At 40.5% G+C, this 19,545-nt stretch overlaps 1 protein-coding gene and 1 long non-coding RNA gene across 2 annotated transcripts in view; one reads left to right on the top strand and one right to left on the bottom strand.

The window, feature by feature from the left end:
- Positions 1–7,864: 7,864 nt before the first annotated feature.
- Positions 7,865–11,439, bottom strand: LOC114212097 (uncharacterized). Its single transcript, XR_003609901.2, has 2 exons — positions 10,846–11,439; positions 7,865–8,624 (listed from the first exon to the last, which is right to left on the bottom strand). It is a non-coding gene; the product is annotated as an uncharacterized LOC114212097 (long non-coding RNA).
- PGM1 (phosphoglucomutase 1) overlaps positions 10,702–19,545 on the top strand; it is a 60,772-nt gene continuing 51,928 nt past the window's right edge. The window contains exon 1 of the mRNA XM_028106818.2: positions 10,702–11,170. Coding sequence (XP_027962619.1) covers positions 10,925–11,170 — 246 coding nt within the window. The 5' untranslated portion in view covers positions 10,702–10,924. The remainder of the gene's footprint in view (positions 11,171–19,545) is intronic.

Below are 19,545 nucleotides of genomic sequence, written 5' to 3'. Positions count from 1 at the left end.
TTTTAAAGTCTTCTGATATTCTTCAGATTTTCTTCCCACCTCTGACATTTCTTTTTACCCACACTTCTGTGGCTTCCCCCAGTTTCCACGTTATCTCTCACCTCAGGCCCTTCGGATGCCATGTTTCTTTCTATAGAATAATAATTATCTCTCTACTCCCTCTTTTTCCTTCAGGTCTCAGTGAGTATGTCACTTTTTCTAAGAATCCTTCCCTGATTAAGCCCCTACCAAGACTACTTTGGTGGCCCTAAAAACTCATGCTTATTCTTTGTTGTAGCACTCATACTGTACAGGAATTACTGTTTAGTTTTACCTGAGAAGGTAAAAGGCTGAAAGCAGGGACAGTTATAATTCCAGTATATACCATAGAACCATAATAGATATGCAATAAATATTTGCTGGACAGTTGAATAAAGTGGGCAGAAAATTAAAATAAACTTACCTACGGTATGAATTTTTCCTAATTATTAGGAAAAATGAGAAATACACATAAAAACACATAAGAAAAAATGGCCCATTACTATTAAATTCTATTTACCCAGATTTTGTTTTTCATGTCATTAACAGATTAAGACAACTACATTTAATAGTTTTGTTGATTTTTCATTAGATAGTCTAGTAGATGTGGTTTTTTTTTTTTTTTAAGCCAGAAATGGGGCACCTGGGTGGCTCAGTCATTGGGTGTCTGCCTTCAGCTCAGGTCATGATCCCGGGGTCCTGGGATCGAACCCCATGTCGGGCTCCCCGCTCAGTGGGAGGCCTGCTTCTCCCTCTCCCACTCCCCCTGCTTTGTTCCCTCTCTCACTGTCTCTCTCTCTGTCAAATAGATAAAATCTTTAAAAATAAATAAATAAAGCCAGAAACCTTCCTTTAGATCTATTTTTGGTGTAGGTTGAATATGATACAGAAATTTAATATACCACACTAATCATATTTTGGATATAATCCAGGAAAATAAAAATATATTTCTGATTTTGGCCACCAGAGGGTGAGCATATTACTTATTATTCATAATATTCATTAGAGAGAGAGACCAATTGATAATATTTCTCAGGACTGGGTTAAGTCCTTTATGACTTCTAAGGCTGCTTTGGTGAAATATATTGTATATTAAGGATCTATCTATACATAGGCATATTCACCCATCCTATTAGAGAATATATAAAAATTATTTCTAACTTGTGAGGTAGATACTAAGTCTTCTGCTCTTAAAAAGATACTGACTCACTTCTTTGTGAAGTTACAAGTATAAGGACATATAAAGATGGCCCTGCTAGCTTTACCTAGAAGCATAAAGCCTATCTTTGCTACTCAGCTTAGCTTGATTTCTGGGCCAAAAAAAAAAAAAAAAAAAAGAACTATGTAACGATTGGAGGAGAAAGATGGCAAATAGTGGAAATGATTTAGGGAAAGCAGATGAAATTAATGTGAGAGACAGTTTGTGGGGGCTGGACTAGGAATGGTTGCTGAAAGTCTAAGAGGTGAAGGATTTTGGCTGCTTAAAAGTACCTGTACTTGTTAACTATGGCTAGTTTTGTCTAAGGAAGATGAAGAATAGGATTCTCAGTTCTTATGCCACTTATTCACAAGTGGCTTATAGTTGTGATATTTGACCAAAGTCAATTTGTACTTTAAAAATTGATTCTTGGGGAATCTGGCTGGCTCAGTCCGTAGAACATGCCACTCTTGACCTCAGGGTAGTGAGTTCAGGCCCCACCTTGGGCATGGAGACTACTTTAAAAAAAAGTAAAAATAGGTTCTCTATTTTTTTTTAAATATTAACAGTTCTAAAGTTATATATTAAGGGGCAACTGGGTGGCTCAGCCAGTTAAGCGCCTGACTCTTGATTTTGGCTCAGGTTATGATCTTGGGGTGGTGAGATCAAGCCCTACAACGGGTTCTGCGCTTAGTGGAGAATCTACTTGAGATTCTCTTTTTCTCCTCCCTCTCTGCTGCTCCCCAACCCTACCCCCGCATTCACGTGCACTCTCTCTCTAAAAATAAATAAATCTTAAAAAAAAATAAAGATATATATTAATGTTAAAAAGAAGACCTACATATTGTAAAGTGGTTAGAGGTATGGCTCCATTCCCCCAAAATAAAGAAAAACATTTTTCAATTTCTTTTAGACACAATTGATAAATATCCAACATTTTATACATATTCTTAATTTTATTCTTTCCTTTACAATTTAACATAAGATCAACCAACTTAAATTCATTGCCAGCTTAATTTCAGTCATCTGAATGAGGCTAACGTAAATACAGTTATAGAATACCAGTGCTGTAAGCTTTCTAGCAATTTCAGATATGAGTATGCAGCATTGCTAAAAAGTAAATTTCTCTGTGCCTTTTTCTAAATATCTGTTGCAAAAAATTGGATTTAGCTTTGGAAAGAATTGTTTTCTTACAAGGGAGTAAAAATTTAGATGACTAGTCTGGTAAATGGTACACAGGGATATCCAATTAGCAAGTTTCTATTACATATTGCATTAGTTATAATAGAGAAGTAGTAGACATGATCTCTGACCTCAGAAAAAGAAAGAGCTGAGAAAATGTGTTACATATTAGCCTATTAAGGAATAATATTAAGTCTTAAATTAGTAAGCACTGATCATTAAGCATAAACCACCGGTGAAGGCATGGGAACAAAAAAGGAGGGGAAGGCTTGCCCAACTTTTTTGAGGGGAATAAGACTCCCAGAAGATTGAAGGAATGAAAGAAGGGTAGTTTGAAGCTAACTAATGCTTTGTTTTTAGTCATACAGTACAATGTATTTCAAAATTTAATAATGTAAAATAAAGCACATTTTAATAACAATTAAAGGAAATGAAGCATGAGCTTTAAAATCTGGAGAAGTACTACACTAAGGTATTAGACTAAGTTTGATAGAACAAGTTTGGACAAGTTGGAAAGACTAGTGTGGGCTGGAAGAATCAGGAATGAGCTAGAACTTTAAATGAACTTGAAGGGATAAGAGGAATTTTGAAAAGGATAGAAAGAAATTTCAGGCATTTTCTCATGTCTTTCACTTTTCCTAGAATTTCCTGTATTGTGTCTCTGCCTATTAATATCATACGCAATAGGTCAATCACATACTTGTTGAGTGCCAAATATGTGTAGAGCACTGCTTTGTCAGAGAAGATATATTGTGACAAGTATTAACACTCTGTACCTTTAACATATATTTTTAAATGCTTCATCCTTCATGAAGCCTTTAATCCTTTCTCCAATCCAGAAGAAACTATTCTACTTCTTGAGCTTCTATTTTAAAACTAATACTTTTTTTTTTCCTGTGAGGCTTTTCTGTTTTATTTTGTCTTATTTTATTCAAGTAAAAAGTGGTATAAATGATAAGGTAGTTCATTCAACTTTCAATTCAAATATGGACTTTCCCTTGAAACACCCACTGTACTTAGGAATGCAGTATAAGTGCTTTATGTGTTCTTTCTCTTCATCACACAGTGTATTAATACAATATGTAGCCAACGGTTGAGAGTTAAAGTGAAACTGCCACTTATCTTTAAGTTAAGTGGTATGTGCCAATGAAGAATACAATCTTTACAGTGCAGTCTATTGCCTCTATCTTGATTCATGCTAAGGTGCCTTACCCACCATTGTTTTTGCACTATCAGTAAAAAGGAAAAAAACCATTTTTCATTAAAAAGTAGTTTTGCCAGGACACCTGGGTGGCTCAGTCAGTTAAGCATCTGCCTTCGGTTCAGGTCATGACCTGCCTTCGGTTCAGGTAAATGCCCCCTGGGATTGAGCTCCACTTTGGGCTCCCTGCTCAGTGGGGAGTCTGCTTCTCCTTCTTCCTCCCCTTCCTCCACCCCCCCCCCCCGCCCCGGCTTGTGCTCTCTCTCTCTCAAATAAATACATAAAATCTTAAAAAAATAATTTTGCCTTGTGGAACCCCTAAACAGGTTTAGGCTACCAGGGTTCCATGAACCACACTTTGAGAACCACTGAAGTGGAGACTCACTTTCTTTATGGCTCTCCTTGTAAAAGCTAAGCCTGGACATTTATTACAGATGAGGTTCTCTGAGTCTTTGGCTGAATTGTCTTCACAGGCATCATTCTCTCAATAAGAAAAATAAAGACAAATTAAGGAATCTAAGAAACTTAAATATTATCTACTGCTTCCTAATACGGGCACAGCCTAGTTAAGACAGATTACAGGACTTGTTAGAGAAACAGCTGGTCAAGATACATACAATCCCGAGATCAAGAGTTGCATGCTCTCCTGACTGAGCCAGCCAGGCACCCCTGAGTAGTATTTCTTTATATGGATGTACCACAATTTGTTATTGATTCATTTGCTAGGCCATTTCCAGTTTTTGGCAATATTGAGCTGCTATAAACATTCATGCACAGATTACAGATTCTTGTGTGTGAACATAAGTTTTCATTTTTCTAGGATAGATAGGCAAAGGTGAGATTGCTGAGTCATATGGTAAGCGTATGTTTGACTTTTTAAGAAACTACCAAAGTGCCAAAGTGTTTTCCGGAGTGGCTGTACCATTTTGCATTTCCATCAGCAATGTATGAGAGTTTCAGTTTCTCTGCATCCTCCTTAGTAGTACTTGATATTGTCAGTATTTTTTATTTTAACCATTCTAATAAATGTGCAGTGGTATATTATAGTGGTTTTAGTTTGCATTTCCCTAATGGCTAGTGATGCTGAGCAACTTTTCAGATGCTTATTTACCATCTGTATATAGCTTCCTCAGTGAGACATCTCAAGTCTTTTGCCCATTTAAATTGGGTTGTTTTCTTACTTTTGAGATTTGAAGCTTTTTTATAAATTCTGGATATATCCTTTGTTGGAGATGTGAATTGCAAATATTTTCTCTGAGTCTGTAGCTTATCTTTTCACTCTCAACTATCATATGGAGAGCAAAGTTTTTAATTTTTATGAAGTCCAGTTTATCAATTTTTTCTTTATTGGGTCCTGTGTTTGGTGTTAAGTCTAAGAAGTTGTTACCTAACCCCATGTCACAAATAATTTCTATCTTCTTTTATAAGTTTTATAATTTTACTTTCTACAGTCATATTTGTGATCTATTTTGAATTAATTTTTGTGTGAGTTTTGAGGTTTGGGCTGAGGTTCATTTTTTTTTATATGGATGTCAATGGTCCCAGCACCATTTGCTGAAAAGACTATTCTTTCTCCTTTAAATTGCTCTTGTACATTTGTTGGAAATCAACTGATTGTATAGACCTGTATATTTGTGTGGGTATATTTCTGGACTCTATTTCATCTTATTGATCTATGTGTCTTTCTCTTCACCAATACTGTCTTCATTATGTAGTTTTATATATAGTAAGTCTGTAATCAGGTAATGTGATTCCTTCAATTTTATTGTTCTTTTTCAAAATTATCTTAGCTGTTCTAGTTTCCCTTTCCAAATGAATTTTAGAACTAGCTGTCTATATCTACAAAAATTCTTGCTGGGATTTTGATTGATATTGTGTTAAATGTATTGATCATTTTGGGGAGTTGACATGTTTATTGTGTTGCTTCCAATCCATGAACATGGTATATTTCTCCATTTATTTAGGTTTTCCTTTATTTCTTTAAAAAGCGTCTTATAGTTTTCAGCTTACAAACCTTGTACATCCTTTATAATATTTATATCTAAATATTTTATTTTTATGAGCTCTTGTAAATGGTATTTTTTTTTAAATTTCAGTTTCCAGTTATAAATTGCTACTATAAAAAAACATAATCGAGTTTTGCATGTTACTGTTGTATCCTGAGACTTGCTAAACTCCTTTGTTAGTGCTAGGAGTTTTTTTCTTTGTAGATCCCTTGGGATTTTCTACATAGAAAAACATGTCATCTGCAAATAGGGACAGTTTCATTTCTTTCTTTCCAGTGTATATACCTTTTCTTTTTTCTTGCCTTATTGCACTGGCTAAGACTTCCATCATGATGTTGAGTAAGAATAATGAAGCTGGATCTCCCTACCTCACTCCCAACCTCACTCCCAATCTTAGGAAGGAAAGCATTCAGTCCTTCACCACTAATATGAAGTTAGCTGAAGATATTTTTGTAGATGCCCTTTATTAAGTTGGGAAAGTTGTCTTCTTTTCCTAGATTACTGAGATTTTTAAAAAAATCAGGAATGGATGCTGAAATGTTGAATATTTTTTTCTTTGTCATTATTTTTCTTCTTTAGACTATTAATGTGATGGATTACACTGATTTTCAAATATTGAACCAGCCTTTCATTTCCAGGATAAACCCTTCTTGGTTGTGATATGCTATTTTTATAATAAATAATGTGAATTCAATTGCCTAGTACATTGTTGGGCATTTTTGTTCTATGTATATGAGGAATATTGGTCTCCAGTTTCCTTTTTTTTTTTTTTCCTGAGGGGGAGAGTGCACACACAAGAGTGGGGGGAGAGACAGAGGGAGAGAGAGAAAGTCCTCAAGCAGACTCCCCACTGAGCAAGGAGCTCAATCCCAGGACCCTGAGATCACAACCTGAGCCAAAACCAAATGCCAGCTGCTTAACTGACTGAGCCACCAAGGCACCCCTTTCTAGTTTTTTTGATTTGTAATGTCTTTGTGTGGTTTGGGTATCAGGGCAATACTGACCTCATAAATGAGTCAAGAATGTTTCTTCCTTTTATTTTCAAAAAGAGACTATGTGGAATTGGTGTTATTTCTTCTTTAAGTGTTCGTTTCAATTTGTCTTTGAGACCATCTGGGTGTGGAGAATTTTGGAGGTTTTGAAGTACTAATTCAATTTCTTGAACAGTTATGGGGCCATTCAGTTTATCTATTTCATCTGGTGGGGGAGGGATTGGTAGAGTGTGGATTTTGAGGAATGGTCCATTTAATCCAAGTTGTCAAATTTATGTGTAGAGAGTTTTATAAAGCATTGTTTATGGGGTTTTTAGTGATATTTCCTCTGTCATTCCTGATAGTAATAAGATGTATCTTTTTTCCTTTGTCAGTCTTGCTAGAGGTTTATCAATTTTATTGATCTTTTCCAAGAACCAACTTTTAGTTTCATTGATTTTTATTTTTGTTTTCAATTTCATTGATTTCTGCTCTTTATTATTTTCTTTTTGTTTGCCTTGGGCTTATTCTTTTCCTGTTTGTTAAGTTTTGATTATTGATTAGAGATTTTTTTATTCTAATACTAGCTTTAAAAATCAGTACCTTTTTGTGTCTCATACTTTGTTTCTTACATGTGTCTGGACTGTTCTATTTTTAATTTCTTCAGTACAGGATCTTATCTTAGGTGACTAATCTGAGCCTAACCAACTTGTACTATGTAATTAGTATTTTATAGATGATTTGAATGGAGGGATGGATGGATAAAAGGAGAGTGAGGGCAATGAATATAAATTATTTAAAAGATATCTTTAGAATTAAGAAAGATATATAACAGGAGCTACAAGAGTCAGTAATGTCAAAGGAAGGAAACAAAACAATTCACTCATTAGGAAAAACTGCTAACACCTGTCAAAGCTAGTTTTGCTAGGGAGTATTCAAAACCTTAAGGTGGTATACAGAACACTCAGTCTGTTGCATCCAATTCTACACAGTAAATGAAACTTCCTAGCCAATTCAAGAAAAAAAGAAGAAGATAGCAGGAGGGGAAGAATGAAGGGGAGTAAATCGGAGGGGGAGACGAACCATCAGAGACGATGGACTCTGAAAAACAAACAGGGTTCTAGAGGGGAGGGGGGCGGGGGGATGGGTTAGCGTGGTGATGGGTATTAAAGAGGGCACGTTCTGCGTGGAGCACTGGGTGTTATGCACAAACAATCATGGAACACTACATCAAAAACTAATGATGTAATGTATGGTGATTAACATAATAAAAAATTTAAAGAAAAAATAAAATAAAAAAACCTTTTAATTTATTCATATCATTTGAGCAAAATAATTTGGAAATAATTACCTCCATGATTTCTTGATTTCGTTTTCTTGTGCTATACCTGATATACTTTCCTCTGTTATTAAATCACTGGTAGAGACTTAGAATATAGCCTTCTTTTTCTTATTCTCTTACCACCTGACATCACACTTTAGGCTTCTAGGGAATCAGGACATGAGTTTGAGCTTCCTGACTCATACTCCCTCATAAAATCAAAGTATTTGTATTAGTTTCCTATGGCTGCTCTAACCAAATTACCACAAATTACCATGCTTAAAACAACGTGAATTTTCCCACAGTTCTGGAAGTCAGAAGTCCAAAATCAGTATCACTGAGCTAACATCAAGGTGTCATCGGGGCTGTGGTCTCTTTAGAGGTTCTAGAGGAGAGTGTATTTCCTGCTTCTCCCCGCTTTTGATGGCTGCTGGCATTCCATGGTTTGTGGCTGCATCACCCCCGTCTCTGCTTCATTGGTCATATTGTCTTCTCCTCTTCTGTAATAAAATCTCCCTCAGCTTCCCTCTTAGAAGAACACTTATGATTGCATTTAGAGCTCACTTGAATAGTCCAGGATAATCTCCGCATTTCAAGATCCTTAATTATATCTGCAAAGTCCTTTTCTTGCCATATGATTCACAGGTTGCAGGAGTTAGGATGTGGATCTCTCTCAGGCAGCCATTATTGAGCCTGCCACAGCATCTTGATTCCATAGTCAAGAATACTGGTGAAATGGGGTAACAAAAGACATTCATTATTTCTTAAAAAATGTCCTTCATAATCTGTATTTTTAAAAATCTTATCTTTTTGCCATTTCAAATATTAATATTTGCATATAAAATATTCATATAAATTAATTCAGACTGATATCCTTTATAGTAGATTCCAAAAATGAATTCTAAGGGAAAAGCCCCATTTATTATATATCAATCTTTTTCACATATAGTTTCGTGAATAACCATTTGACATTGAAACATGAGTTCAGAAACTATTATTTTGGCACAGGAACAAACTTAATTTCAGGATCAGAGACTCTAGATATCCATGAACTTTTATTCAAATAAAAATTTTAAAAACCTGAATGACTTATGGATACAAATAGAAAGGACATTAAATGGTTTCATATGGCTTACATATGTAGGAACTAGTTGTTTCAGTAAGTTACAAATAAATCAAAATTTAACATAATGAACAAAATCTGCAGCCAGGAAGAACCTGTGATTTGGGTTTAACAAATGAACTAACATGACATTTGCAATATTGCTCAGCATTAATTTGTATGGATTCATATGGAATCATCAGTTATTTGCCAGCTACAAATAATTGAAAATTCTTGTAAGAGATTATCTATAATTTACCTATTCTCTCAGAGCTCTTTGCCCTGACCATGGAGTAGGTCTACTTAAAAACAAACAAACAAACAAAAAACACCCCACACTTATATCTATATAACACCTATATCAACACTTGAAGTCTGAGAATCGGCAGCTATACGCATCTGTCAGACTCTCTGTTTGATCAAGATATACCAATTAACCATTAAAGTGGCATGAACAGACTCAAATTCACAGGCTAAAGATAAGCTATAGTTTTGGAATTAGGGAAGGGGACCTGATATTTTTTGAGGGCTGTTATGTTTCAGGCACCATGCTAGCTGATTTACTTACATCAGCTGATTATGATTTAATCTGTTTGGACTGGAGCCTGGGTAGTTTCAAAAGTGTCTCAGGTGATTCCACTGTGTATCCATGATTGAGAAATACAGCCATACAAACCCCCATTAATTCTTGCAGAAACACTCTAAGGTAAGTTTTATGTTCATTTTATAGTAAAGAGATGGATGCCCATAGTTACTTTCTCCAGGTCACACATCTCATAAGCAGGGGGAAAAAGCTGTGGCTTTTCTGGAAATGACACATTTCCTGAGCAGAGCAGTCACTCTCACCAAATCAAGGGGGATGCTAAACCAAAAGGAAAGTATCAATATTCCTACTTAATAATCAAGTCTCTTTTGTTGACTCTCTATCCTCCATGAACTCTTTCAGGCCTTCTTCATCTCTTCACCAAATTTCTGTTACATGAATAACTGGCTTATTTTGATGATGAATTATACTCAGCCTTACCTTATATTTGTACCTATATTTATCAAGGCCTCCCTGTACATTTCCTAGTTATCAAACCTGGTGACATGGCAGGCAAATCATGGTGAGAGCCCTGGTTTTGGAGCCACACTCACCTGAGTTGGCCTCCGGCGTATACTTATCTGTGGCTAGACAAGCCATTTAATTTTTTGAATCTGTTTAAGCATGAAATAGGGAAAAATAAAACTTGTACTTCAGTAAGGATTAGAAACATTATATTCAATCAACCTTAGTTATCAGTATACCCACCCTAACCATGCAAGTAAAGCGTTCGGTCCATCAGTAAACGCAGGGAAAGTAGTAGGTCGAATTAGACCTTGGGAGTTGACTCGTTTTGCTGATACAAATACCCTAGTATTTGGAGAATATAAAGAGTAAGGAGTCATGAATCTACCTAAGGCTGGCACTTCTATCCCTAAGAACAGGTTTCCAGAAAGTTATTTACACATGATACTCTAGTCAAACCGCAGGAAATCATTATACTCTGCAATTTTCCCACTCCCTCTCCAACTCTTGCCCTACGACAGAGTCCCTACCCAGGTTCTGCTCTTCCACTTAGGGGAGGAGCAGCGGATTTCATTTTATAGTGGATTGGCTTACGGGGGGTGGGGTGGGATGGGGAAATGAGAGAGGCTCCACCCACTGCACTAGAGGCGCGGAGGTGGGCTCTTCCTTTGCCCTACCCACCGACCTGAAAAGTGGGGCCAACAGCGGAGGGAGGGCCCTGTCCTCTGTCCCTTTAAGGAAGAGGGCCGAGCTCAGGCGAGAGAGCTGGCGTTGCCCCTACCCCGTCCGAGCCCTCACCCCAGAGCAGCTGCAGCCACAGCTCCGGCCGCCCTCGGTTAGCAGAGTCCGCTCCGGCCCCAGGAAGCGAGTCGCCACCATGGTGAAGATTGTGACGGTTAAGACCCAGGCGTACCCGGACCAGAAGCCGGGCACGAGCGGGCTGCGGAAGCGGGTGAAGGTGTTTCAGAGCAGCACCAACTACGCGGAGAATTTCATCCAGAGTATCATCTCCACCGTGGAGCCGGCGCAGCGACAGGAGGCCACCCTAGTGGTGGGCGGGGACGGCAGGTTCTACATGAAGGAGGCCATCCAGCTCATCGTCCGCATCGCCGCCGCCAACGGGGTAAGGGACCCGCCGACTCCTCCGTGGCGTGCGCCCGGCGCGAGGCCGTGCGCTACGTGCGGCCGGTGTCGCCCGGCCGCGCTCGGCCCGGCCACTTCCGCGCGGCAGTCCCAGTCTCCACCCCCGACTCTCTGCGCTCGCTCTTCCCGGCCCGGAGGCCCCGCGGAGGTCCCTGTGTGCTGGAAGGTGGCCACGGGGCTCCGCCGAGCTGCTCGGTCAACTCCCCCGGGGCGGGCGAGCGGGACTTGACCTTGGGAGGACTGACCCTCCGCCTCCTGCCCCGCCTTTCTTTCTCCCCCTCCCCTTCCCTCCCTCCTCCCCTTCCCCCCCGCCCCCCCCCCGCTGAGGCCTCTTGACATTTACATTCACCTTTCCTGTGACTGAAGATACGGTTTCAGCGCAGTGTGCAGTCACCTTAACCCGGAAAGGTTAGACGGCCTCTGCCCTGCTCAGAACCCCTCGCATCCCGCGGGTTTGCCTGCTATTCTGGTCTGGGACTGGCGCTTCCAGGAAGCCAACGCCGTGGGGCAGGGGTGGTGGGAGCGCCAGCCCAGCTGGCGCGTGAGGCCCTCGGGGCTGAGAAGGAGGTTGCACAGTCTCGCTCCCCACTCCCTCGTTTGCATTGGGACAGAGCACCTGCCCTTGCAGGGCCTGCTTGCTGGGGCGCAGGCTTTTGAAACGGCTTTGCCCCGGCGGTGCTTCTAGATCTGTTCCATCCAGGAGTTGGAGATGAATTTTCGTTAGAACAGAAACTGCATACCCAAGGGCACTCTTACGCAAGCCCTAGAGGCTGGCCAGGAAATTAATGCAACACCTTGGCTCGTCCCCCTCCCCACTTTCCCCACCAGCTAAGGACCGTTAACTGACATTATGGACGGGTCCACTCGGATAGATGAAACTCTGAAATAGATTTTTAAGTAAACCTGACAGATGAAAAGGTGAATTTATGAAATAGGTAAGTTGGGGCTGATTATTCATTCACTTTTAGAAAAAGTTTTCTAACGAGTTTTTCTTTCTGTATTTAAAATAAACTTTGACTTCTACCCAGCTTTTCTGGAACTCATTCCCTTTAGTAATATTTTTACTCATTTTAGTAGTACTTTATCTTTAACATATAAGTGTCAGTTTGCCAAGCACCATGAAAAGCACTAAACGTGTGGTATCTCATTTATGCTGCGGCCTGAAGAGGTCGATGCTATTATGGGTATCTTCAGGTTGCCAGTGAGAAAGCTGAAGCCCAGGCAGGTTAAAGAGGAACTGCAGTGGCAGTACCCAGAATCTAACATTGACCTGCCAGTTCCAACTTCTGGGAATAAAGGGACCCTTGAATCTATAAAGATCTATTTTCTGGTCGTCTGTAAATTCTAACCTGGGTCCAAGCTACATCTGACTCCCTGCGTCAAACATTTATAAGCATCAAGGAGAGAAGGTCCTCTGGATAGCAGATGCTCTTGAGTTTTCAGACAACCCAAATTCCCTTGAAAGAAGAGCAAACGATAGCTGTATCCCAGTAGAGCCCTTCAATTCCTTATCACCCATGTGGAATATACATTTCATTCATTCATTCATTCATTCATTCAACAAAGATTGAACCTATACCATGTGCAGAGAAATGTGTGGAATAAAGAGACAATTCAGACACAAGACTTGTCCTTAAGGAGCTTGCTGACAATATAGTGGGAATTTTAGAGGTCCAAATGGAAAGTTGTCCATTGGGAGTAATGTGGGGTGGAGAGGAAAAAATTAGGCTAGGACTAAAAAAGTATGTTCTTAGAACTTCATCCCCTTTTAGCTACTGCCCTATTGCTTTTCCCCTTTTTGGCCAGTGGCCACCACTGATTTTTTACCCATTTGCTTACCACCTCACTGCAGTCTGGCTTCTGCTTCCTCCACCATTCCACCAAAATTGCTCTTGCCAAAGTTACTAATGACTTTCTGGTTGCTAAATCCATTGAATACTTTTTAAGGCCTTATTTGGCCTTTTGTTGCCTTTGGCACTACAGGTTTTGCATTTTTAATGTCCTCCTTCCCTTGCCGTGCTCACTCTCCTGATTCTACTCACACTTTTTGAGAGTTCCTTCCTGGACTGCTTGCCCTGTGCACACCCTAGCTATTCCATAGGTTTCTGTCCTCAGCTTTCTGCTCTCTGATTTTTGTTCCCTCTCGCTCTCTCTCCTCACCAGGGATTTAAGCATGCTACTCCTCTCTTATGGTGTGAATCAACTGAGGTAGCGTCTTCCAAAAACTTTCCCCAGAAACCTTTCTCTGCCACTTTCATTCCCTTATGAGGTACTCCTTTCTCATAGATACCTCTAGAATAGTTTAATAAAATCCCAGTGAAATAATCTTTACATGTTACACTACCCCCTAGAAAGTAAACTTCTTTAAGACAGTATCTGGTTTTATCTGTATTTGTAGTACCTAGGACAGTGTAACTTTCAGTGAGTCCTTGTTTAACTGCTCTGAATTGTGAAGGGTGAGGAATACACTTTAAGCAAATACCGGGACACCTGGGTGGCTCAGTCCGTTAAGCATCTGCCTTCGGCTCTGGTCATGTTCTGGGATGGAGTCCCGCATAGAGCTCCCTGCTCAGTGGGGAGTCTGCCTCTCCCTCTGCCTGCCGCCGCCCCCCTGCTTGTGCTCTCTCTCTCTGACAAATAAATAAAATCTTCAAAAAAGAAATAAGCAAATTCCAGCACTTAAAGCCAGTGTATAGTGGGTGACCAATGCATTTATTCTCTTTAAACATTTATTATGTTGTGCTAAGTACTTGGGATACAAAATATTCCTGCCCTCAGCAAAAACAGTATAGAAGGGGAAGTAGACAAGAGTAAACAGAGAAGTACAGTGCGTTAGGTGTTACTGTTCAGGGTATGTGCCAGGTACTGAAGGGGGAAGAGCGTGGAGGGCTGTAGAGGTATCCTCTGCTTTTTGAAAGTTTGTCTTATGCCACTTCACTTTTATGAAAGACCTATGTCAAATGCCTGTTTTTGCAAATGGCAAACCAAAAGAAATCTGAAAAGGACTTTTGCTCTTATGAAAAAAGGCAAAAAGTGAAAGTAGAGGTCAGCATTTGGTGTGCAGGGAGCCATTAGAGAAGCGGCAAGGACCCACCCGCATCAGCAAGAGTGGCCTCACCAAGCCACTCAGCATCTCAGCTTCAAGCTGCCAGGACTTTGAACTGTGCCTCTAAGCTTCTGGGCTTTATCTTGACTTATTCTGTGCACCCATTAGGAAGATGTTTCCTAAGGCATCAGAAAACCGTAAGAGGTTTCTTTTTGAGGTCTTAGAACACTAAAAGTGGTAGCTGAATTGAGGCTTGAAGGGCAAGTTGGAATTGCTAAGGTGGATTTGTCGAGGAGAAGAATTCTAGGCTGGAAAGAAATAAAAATATAGGAGTTGGAGACTGTTGGGCAAGTTAGTTGATTTTTGATCCTTCCCCACCCTCCCCCTTGTCTGTAAAGGTTGGAAATGATGAGACATACCATTTAATCTGAGGATTAAATGAAACAATATGTTTTAAAAGTACCTGCAGTCCCTTCTCACCTGGTAGCTGATTGAATGACCCTTGTGAGGGAACCTCAGGTTGGGCCTGGGGCAGGACTTTTGTGTTATCAGTGTTCTGCTGCTGCGGGGACACTAAGTTAATCAGGCCTAACCTGATGCGGATATTAACACTTCTTCCCCACCGTTCATAGATGTTGGCACTGTCCCCCACCTTCCTCTACCCTCAGTGGCTCCAGCCAATATAGAGGGATTCCATGTTACTCAGAAGCCAGTTGGGTTCAAGTGCCAAAAACCTAGCTCAGATTAGCACAGTGAGAAAGGAATTTATGGGCCTCGGTTACTGAGAAGTCTAAGAGATACCAGTGCAGACAACTCAGTTCAAACCATTCCTACTCTCTAAAAATTGCTCTTGGGCCCAGTGATCTGCAAATGACCAGTCTTAGGAATTGGGAAGAATTTGAAGTCACAAGTTAATGAATGTTTGGATATTTTGAAGGATAGTTCATCATTATCATCAGCAAAATAAATGCTTTCATGAGAGCTTGTTAGTAAGCAGGTTTTCTTTCATCAATTTACAGGGATTCTTGTGCCCTGGATTCCTTTGTTTAATCTACAGACCCATCTCAGAATAATTTTATTTTAAAATAAAATATAAAGAATTACAAAGGAAATAAAAATTGTATTGGAAATAAAATTATCAAAATATTAACCAAATTTGTGATACAGCAAGATATATATGCTTCTTTATTGACACATTAACAAAATTTAGTGGAAGATCTAATACTATCTTACTAGATACTGATAGGTATAAATGATATTTTGATATATCTATAATCTTAATATTTTGAGATAACTATGATATGAAAATATCTGTGATTTTTTTAAAGATTAGAAAGAGAGCATGAGCGGGGGCGGGGGAGAGGCAAAGAGATAGGGAGATAGAGAATCTCAAGCAGACTCCCTGCTGAGCCTGACACAAGGCTGGATCCCACAAAACCCTGAGATCATGACCTGAGCTGAAATCAAGAGTTGGACACTTAACAGACTGAGCCACCCAAGGTGCCCCTGAAAATACCTGTGATTTCTATTGATGCTAAAGTCCCAGGTGGTATTAGTAATGGTAATAATAATAATTCTGTGGTTTATTGCCTGGATTCATAATTCAAGGGAATGCTAAATTTCATTTAGAGGTTAGTTAAGATAAAAATTTTGTTTATTTTGCCATTCAGACTCACAGACTCCATTGAATTCTACCCAGGGACCTATTAGTGGGGTCTAGAGGGGGGTGGGGTCTAAGGATCCTGAGTTAAGAACCCCTGCATTAAACAAATGATCCCCTTTTAGTGTCAGGTACTGCTTGTACCAAAATGGGCATCAAATACGTGACACAGAGATTAAGGGTCTCAGGTTCTCAGACCAAACCAGTGGGGCTTTGAGAACTTAGTCTTAAGTGGGGGAACTCCACTGTCTCCCATTTGGAATGGATCACTCTTTTCCTGAAATTTCATGAGGCCAGCTGCAAACACAGGTGAAGGGACATGTTTCTAGATGGAGTTCTGAGAAGAGAATGAAAGAATACCGGGCAGGGGTGCCTGGGTGGCTCAGTTGGTTGGGTGACTGCCTTCGGCTCAGGTCATGATCCTGGAGTCCCGGGATTGGGTCCCACATCGGGCTCCCTGCTCAGCGGGGAGTGTGCTTCTCCCTCTGACCCTCCCCTCTCTCATGCTCTCTATCTCATTTTCTCTCTCTCAAAAAAATAAATAAAATCTTAAAAAAAAAAAAAAAGAATACCAGGCAGGATGGGGACTGTTTTGGGACTCTGAGGTAACTGGTGTTAGGTAGAGGCACCTTGCTACCCTTACTTAAAACCTGATATCCTTAGGGCAAGGATGACTTGGCAGAGAATCATCTTTGGGTCACTTTTTAATATGGTGTAACTCATATTAAAAAAAAAAGTCCTTTAATTATGTTGGGCTTATGAATGATTGTTCTCCCCCTGTTTATACTTTCTGAGTTGGAATTGTTATTAAATACCAGGATAGATAGGGTAGTGTTGTCTTCCATCCTGGAGTGTGCAATGGTGGAGATAGGACACGAAATACATACTCGTGCAAAGAATAGGATTAGAAAAAGTGTTGCGTGCAGATAAAGGAGAGAACATTCTGGATTGGGGAAAGAAGTGATGGAACTTGAATTGTGTCTTGAAGAGTGGGGAGTATGTGAACAGAAAAGAGGCCACTTTATTGGAGGGGCTCCGTAGCAGAAAGAGGTTAGATGGAGGAATGGACAGGACTGTTGTTGAGAGTGGAACACTTAGCCACGAAACAGCCTTTGTTATGTAAAATACTTTAGCCAAATTCAGGAGCCTCTCTCTCTTAGCTTCACTGACCTAAATCTGACTCTTTCCCCCTCTCACTCTGTGTAGCACTGCACATTCCCGCTGCTACTCAGAGTTGCACATATAAGAAGGATAGCATTCATAATTCAGCACATGCAGCATGCAGCCCTGGGCCCTGTGGCTTTCTCCTCGGCCCATATCTGAAATCTCTGTTAGAGTTCCCGTCAAGGCCCGGTGTCTTATCGTAGCTCGGATTTGGAGGCTCTAGAAGATGACATTTTAACTGCCTCCCAAAGTGAATTTGATGTGCCCCATGTAGACTGTATTTTAAGTAAAAAATATGTACAATTACATAGGTTCAAGGTGTTGTCACACAAACTCAAAACAACAGTGGATTAAGCAAAATAGAAGTTTTTCTCTATCTCATGAAATAGGCCGGGTGTTGCAGGCCAGGACTAGTATGGTAGATCCGTGGGACCCACCCTCCTTCAGTCTTGCGGCTCTGCTGTCTTGAAGGTGTTGCCTTTGCCCATCTGGCTGCAGGGGCCCCCATAACTACAACCGCTTTGCTGCCAGTGAGCACAGGAAAAAAGATTGAGCAAAGTGTTTTTTTTCCCTTTATAAACAGTCTGGAAATTGCACACTTCACTGCTACTCACAATCCACTGATTAGATTTTCCATACTTACTGCAAGAAGGGCAAAATATGTAGACTTTATATTGGGAGGCATGTGGCTGGCAAAAAATGGGTCGTTCTGTTACCTTAAGAAAAGGAGTTGCAGGTAGAAATCTCTGCATGGGCCATCTCTTTGGCCGTGCAGATAACCATGTCCCACTCTTCTTCCCATCCATAAAACACATCACTTCCCCTGGGGCAGCGGCTCAGATTCCTTCCAACAAATATATATATGTATATACTTACATAGTTATATAAGTAAAGCAGTCACCAGCCTGCTGCTGGTGGGGAGTGCAGACTCTTTGCCCTGACCATGGAGTAGGTCTACAGGGAGCCCTGGTTCTGCCCTCTGGGAGGGACTCTCTTATTCTCTGTCCTCAGTGCTCACTTAGTCCTGGATCCTGCGGAGTAGGTTCTGAGACTTTTTAGGATCTGCATAGCTTTTGCATCCTGCTTTCTGCTGATGAAAGTTGGGGGATGTATGAAGGCAGGGGTTGCTTTTGCAGACCAAGTTTTTGGTTTGTTTCACTGTATAATTACTTCTAAAGCTTATGAGGCTGCTTCTGGCCTATTCTGATCAGTTCCATGTACTGATAACCACAGGGAAAATTCTCACATAGATAGGGTTTTAAGCCTGAAAACTTTTTTTTGCAAAGATTTTATTTATTTATTTTGAGAGAGAGCAAGTGAGAGATAGAGCTTGGGGGGAGGGGCAGAGGCTGAGAGAGAGAAAGAATCCCAAGCAGACTCCATGCTGAGTGCGGAGCCCGATGTGGGGCTTGATTTCACATGAGATCATGACCTGAGCCTAAATCAAGGGTCAGATGCTTAACCAACAGAGCTACCCAGGCGCCCCAAGCCTGAAAACTTTAGCTTTTATTTTCTGGCCTCTATGCTCTGTCCCTCCTCTGAAATCTCCATCACTGATGTCTGCCTTGAGATAGGAAAAGCTAGGCTGAGTAAGAAAGCAGTATCCTTAATCAGATCTTTGCTGGTGGGTCAGTTTTCATTGTCTAGCGAAGAATCCTGGGAAGGAGTTGAGGCCACAGCCCTTTGTTCTACACCTGCTGCTTCATGAGGAGCTGCCTTAGCTTGGGTACATAAAGAGTGGTCATCTCAGCTCTACAAGGTCACAAATTACTGGACTTGGGCAACATAGTTTGCAGGACGCAGTCAAAGATATTTCTCTTAGTGGAGCTTTACCTTCATTTTTGCCTGTGGACTGGCAAGTCGTTGCCTGAGCTCCTCTTTACTGTGGCAAGAAGCAGCCAACAGCCGCTCCTATTTTTAATTTCTCCCATTTGCCTAGGTTTGATTGACCAGTAGTCTGCCTTCCAGGGTAGCAGTGGTAACAGTTTTACCATGGCATAAAAGGTATGCTGATGCTGCATATTTTAGTTTCTGTTCTGGTGCAAAAGATCAGATTTTATCATTAGTTAACATATAGGTTTGGCTATAAAAACAAAGTCCAAAAATAAGTTACTTAAACAAAATAACAAAAGTTCATAGTAATAGAACCCTTTCTGTAGTAGACTGGGTGTGGGCAGTCCGAGGCTGCTGTGGTGGCTCTGTTGTATAAGGGATTCTGTATTTCTTTTCTTTTTTGCTCAGCCTTCCCTAGTGAGTTGCCCTTATCTGCATGATCCAAGTTGGCTGCCTACCACCATATGGTCATTCCAGGCAACAGGAAGGAAGTGGAATGAAGGCACACCTTTCTCAGATAATGTACATCATTAATTTTACTCACGTCCTCTGTGCCAAAACTTAGTCTAAGGCCTCCTCTAGCAGCAAGGAGGCTGGGATTTATCCATGTTATTCTGGGTGCTATGTGTCAGGCTAAACATTGGGTGTGTCA

This window comes from Eumetopias jubatus, unplaced genomic scaffold (genome assembly GCF_037043125.1).
Source record: "Eumetopias jubatus isolate StellerSeaLion01/CBP00866 unplaced genomic scaffold, mEumJub1_p1.0 scaffold_4, whole genome shotgun sequence".
Classification (NCBI taxonomy): Eukaryota; Metazoa; Chordata; class Mammalia; order Carnivora; family Otariidae; genus Eumetopias; species Eumetopias jubatus.
This window is presented reverse-complemented; position numbering and strand designations above follow the sequence as displayed.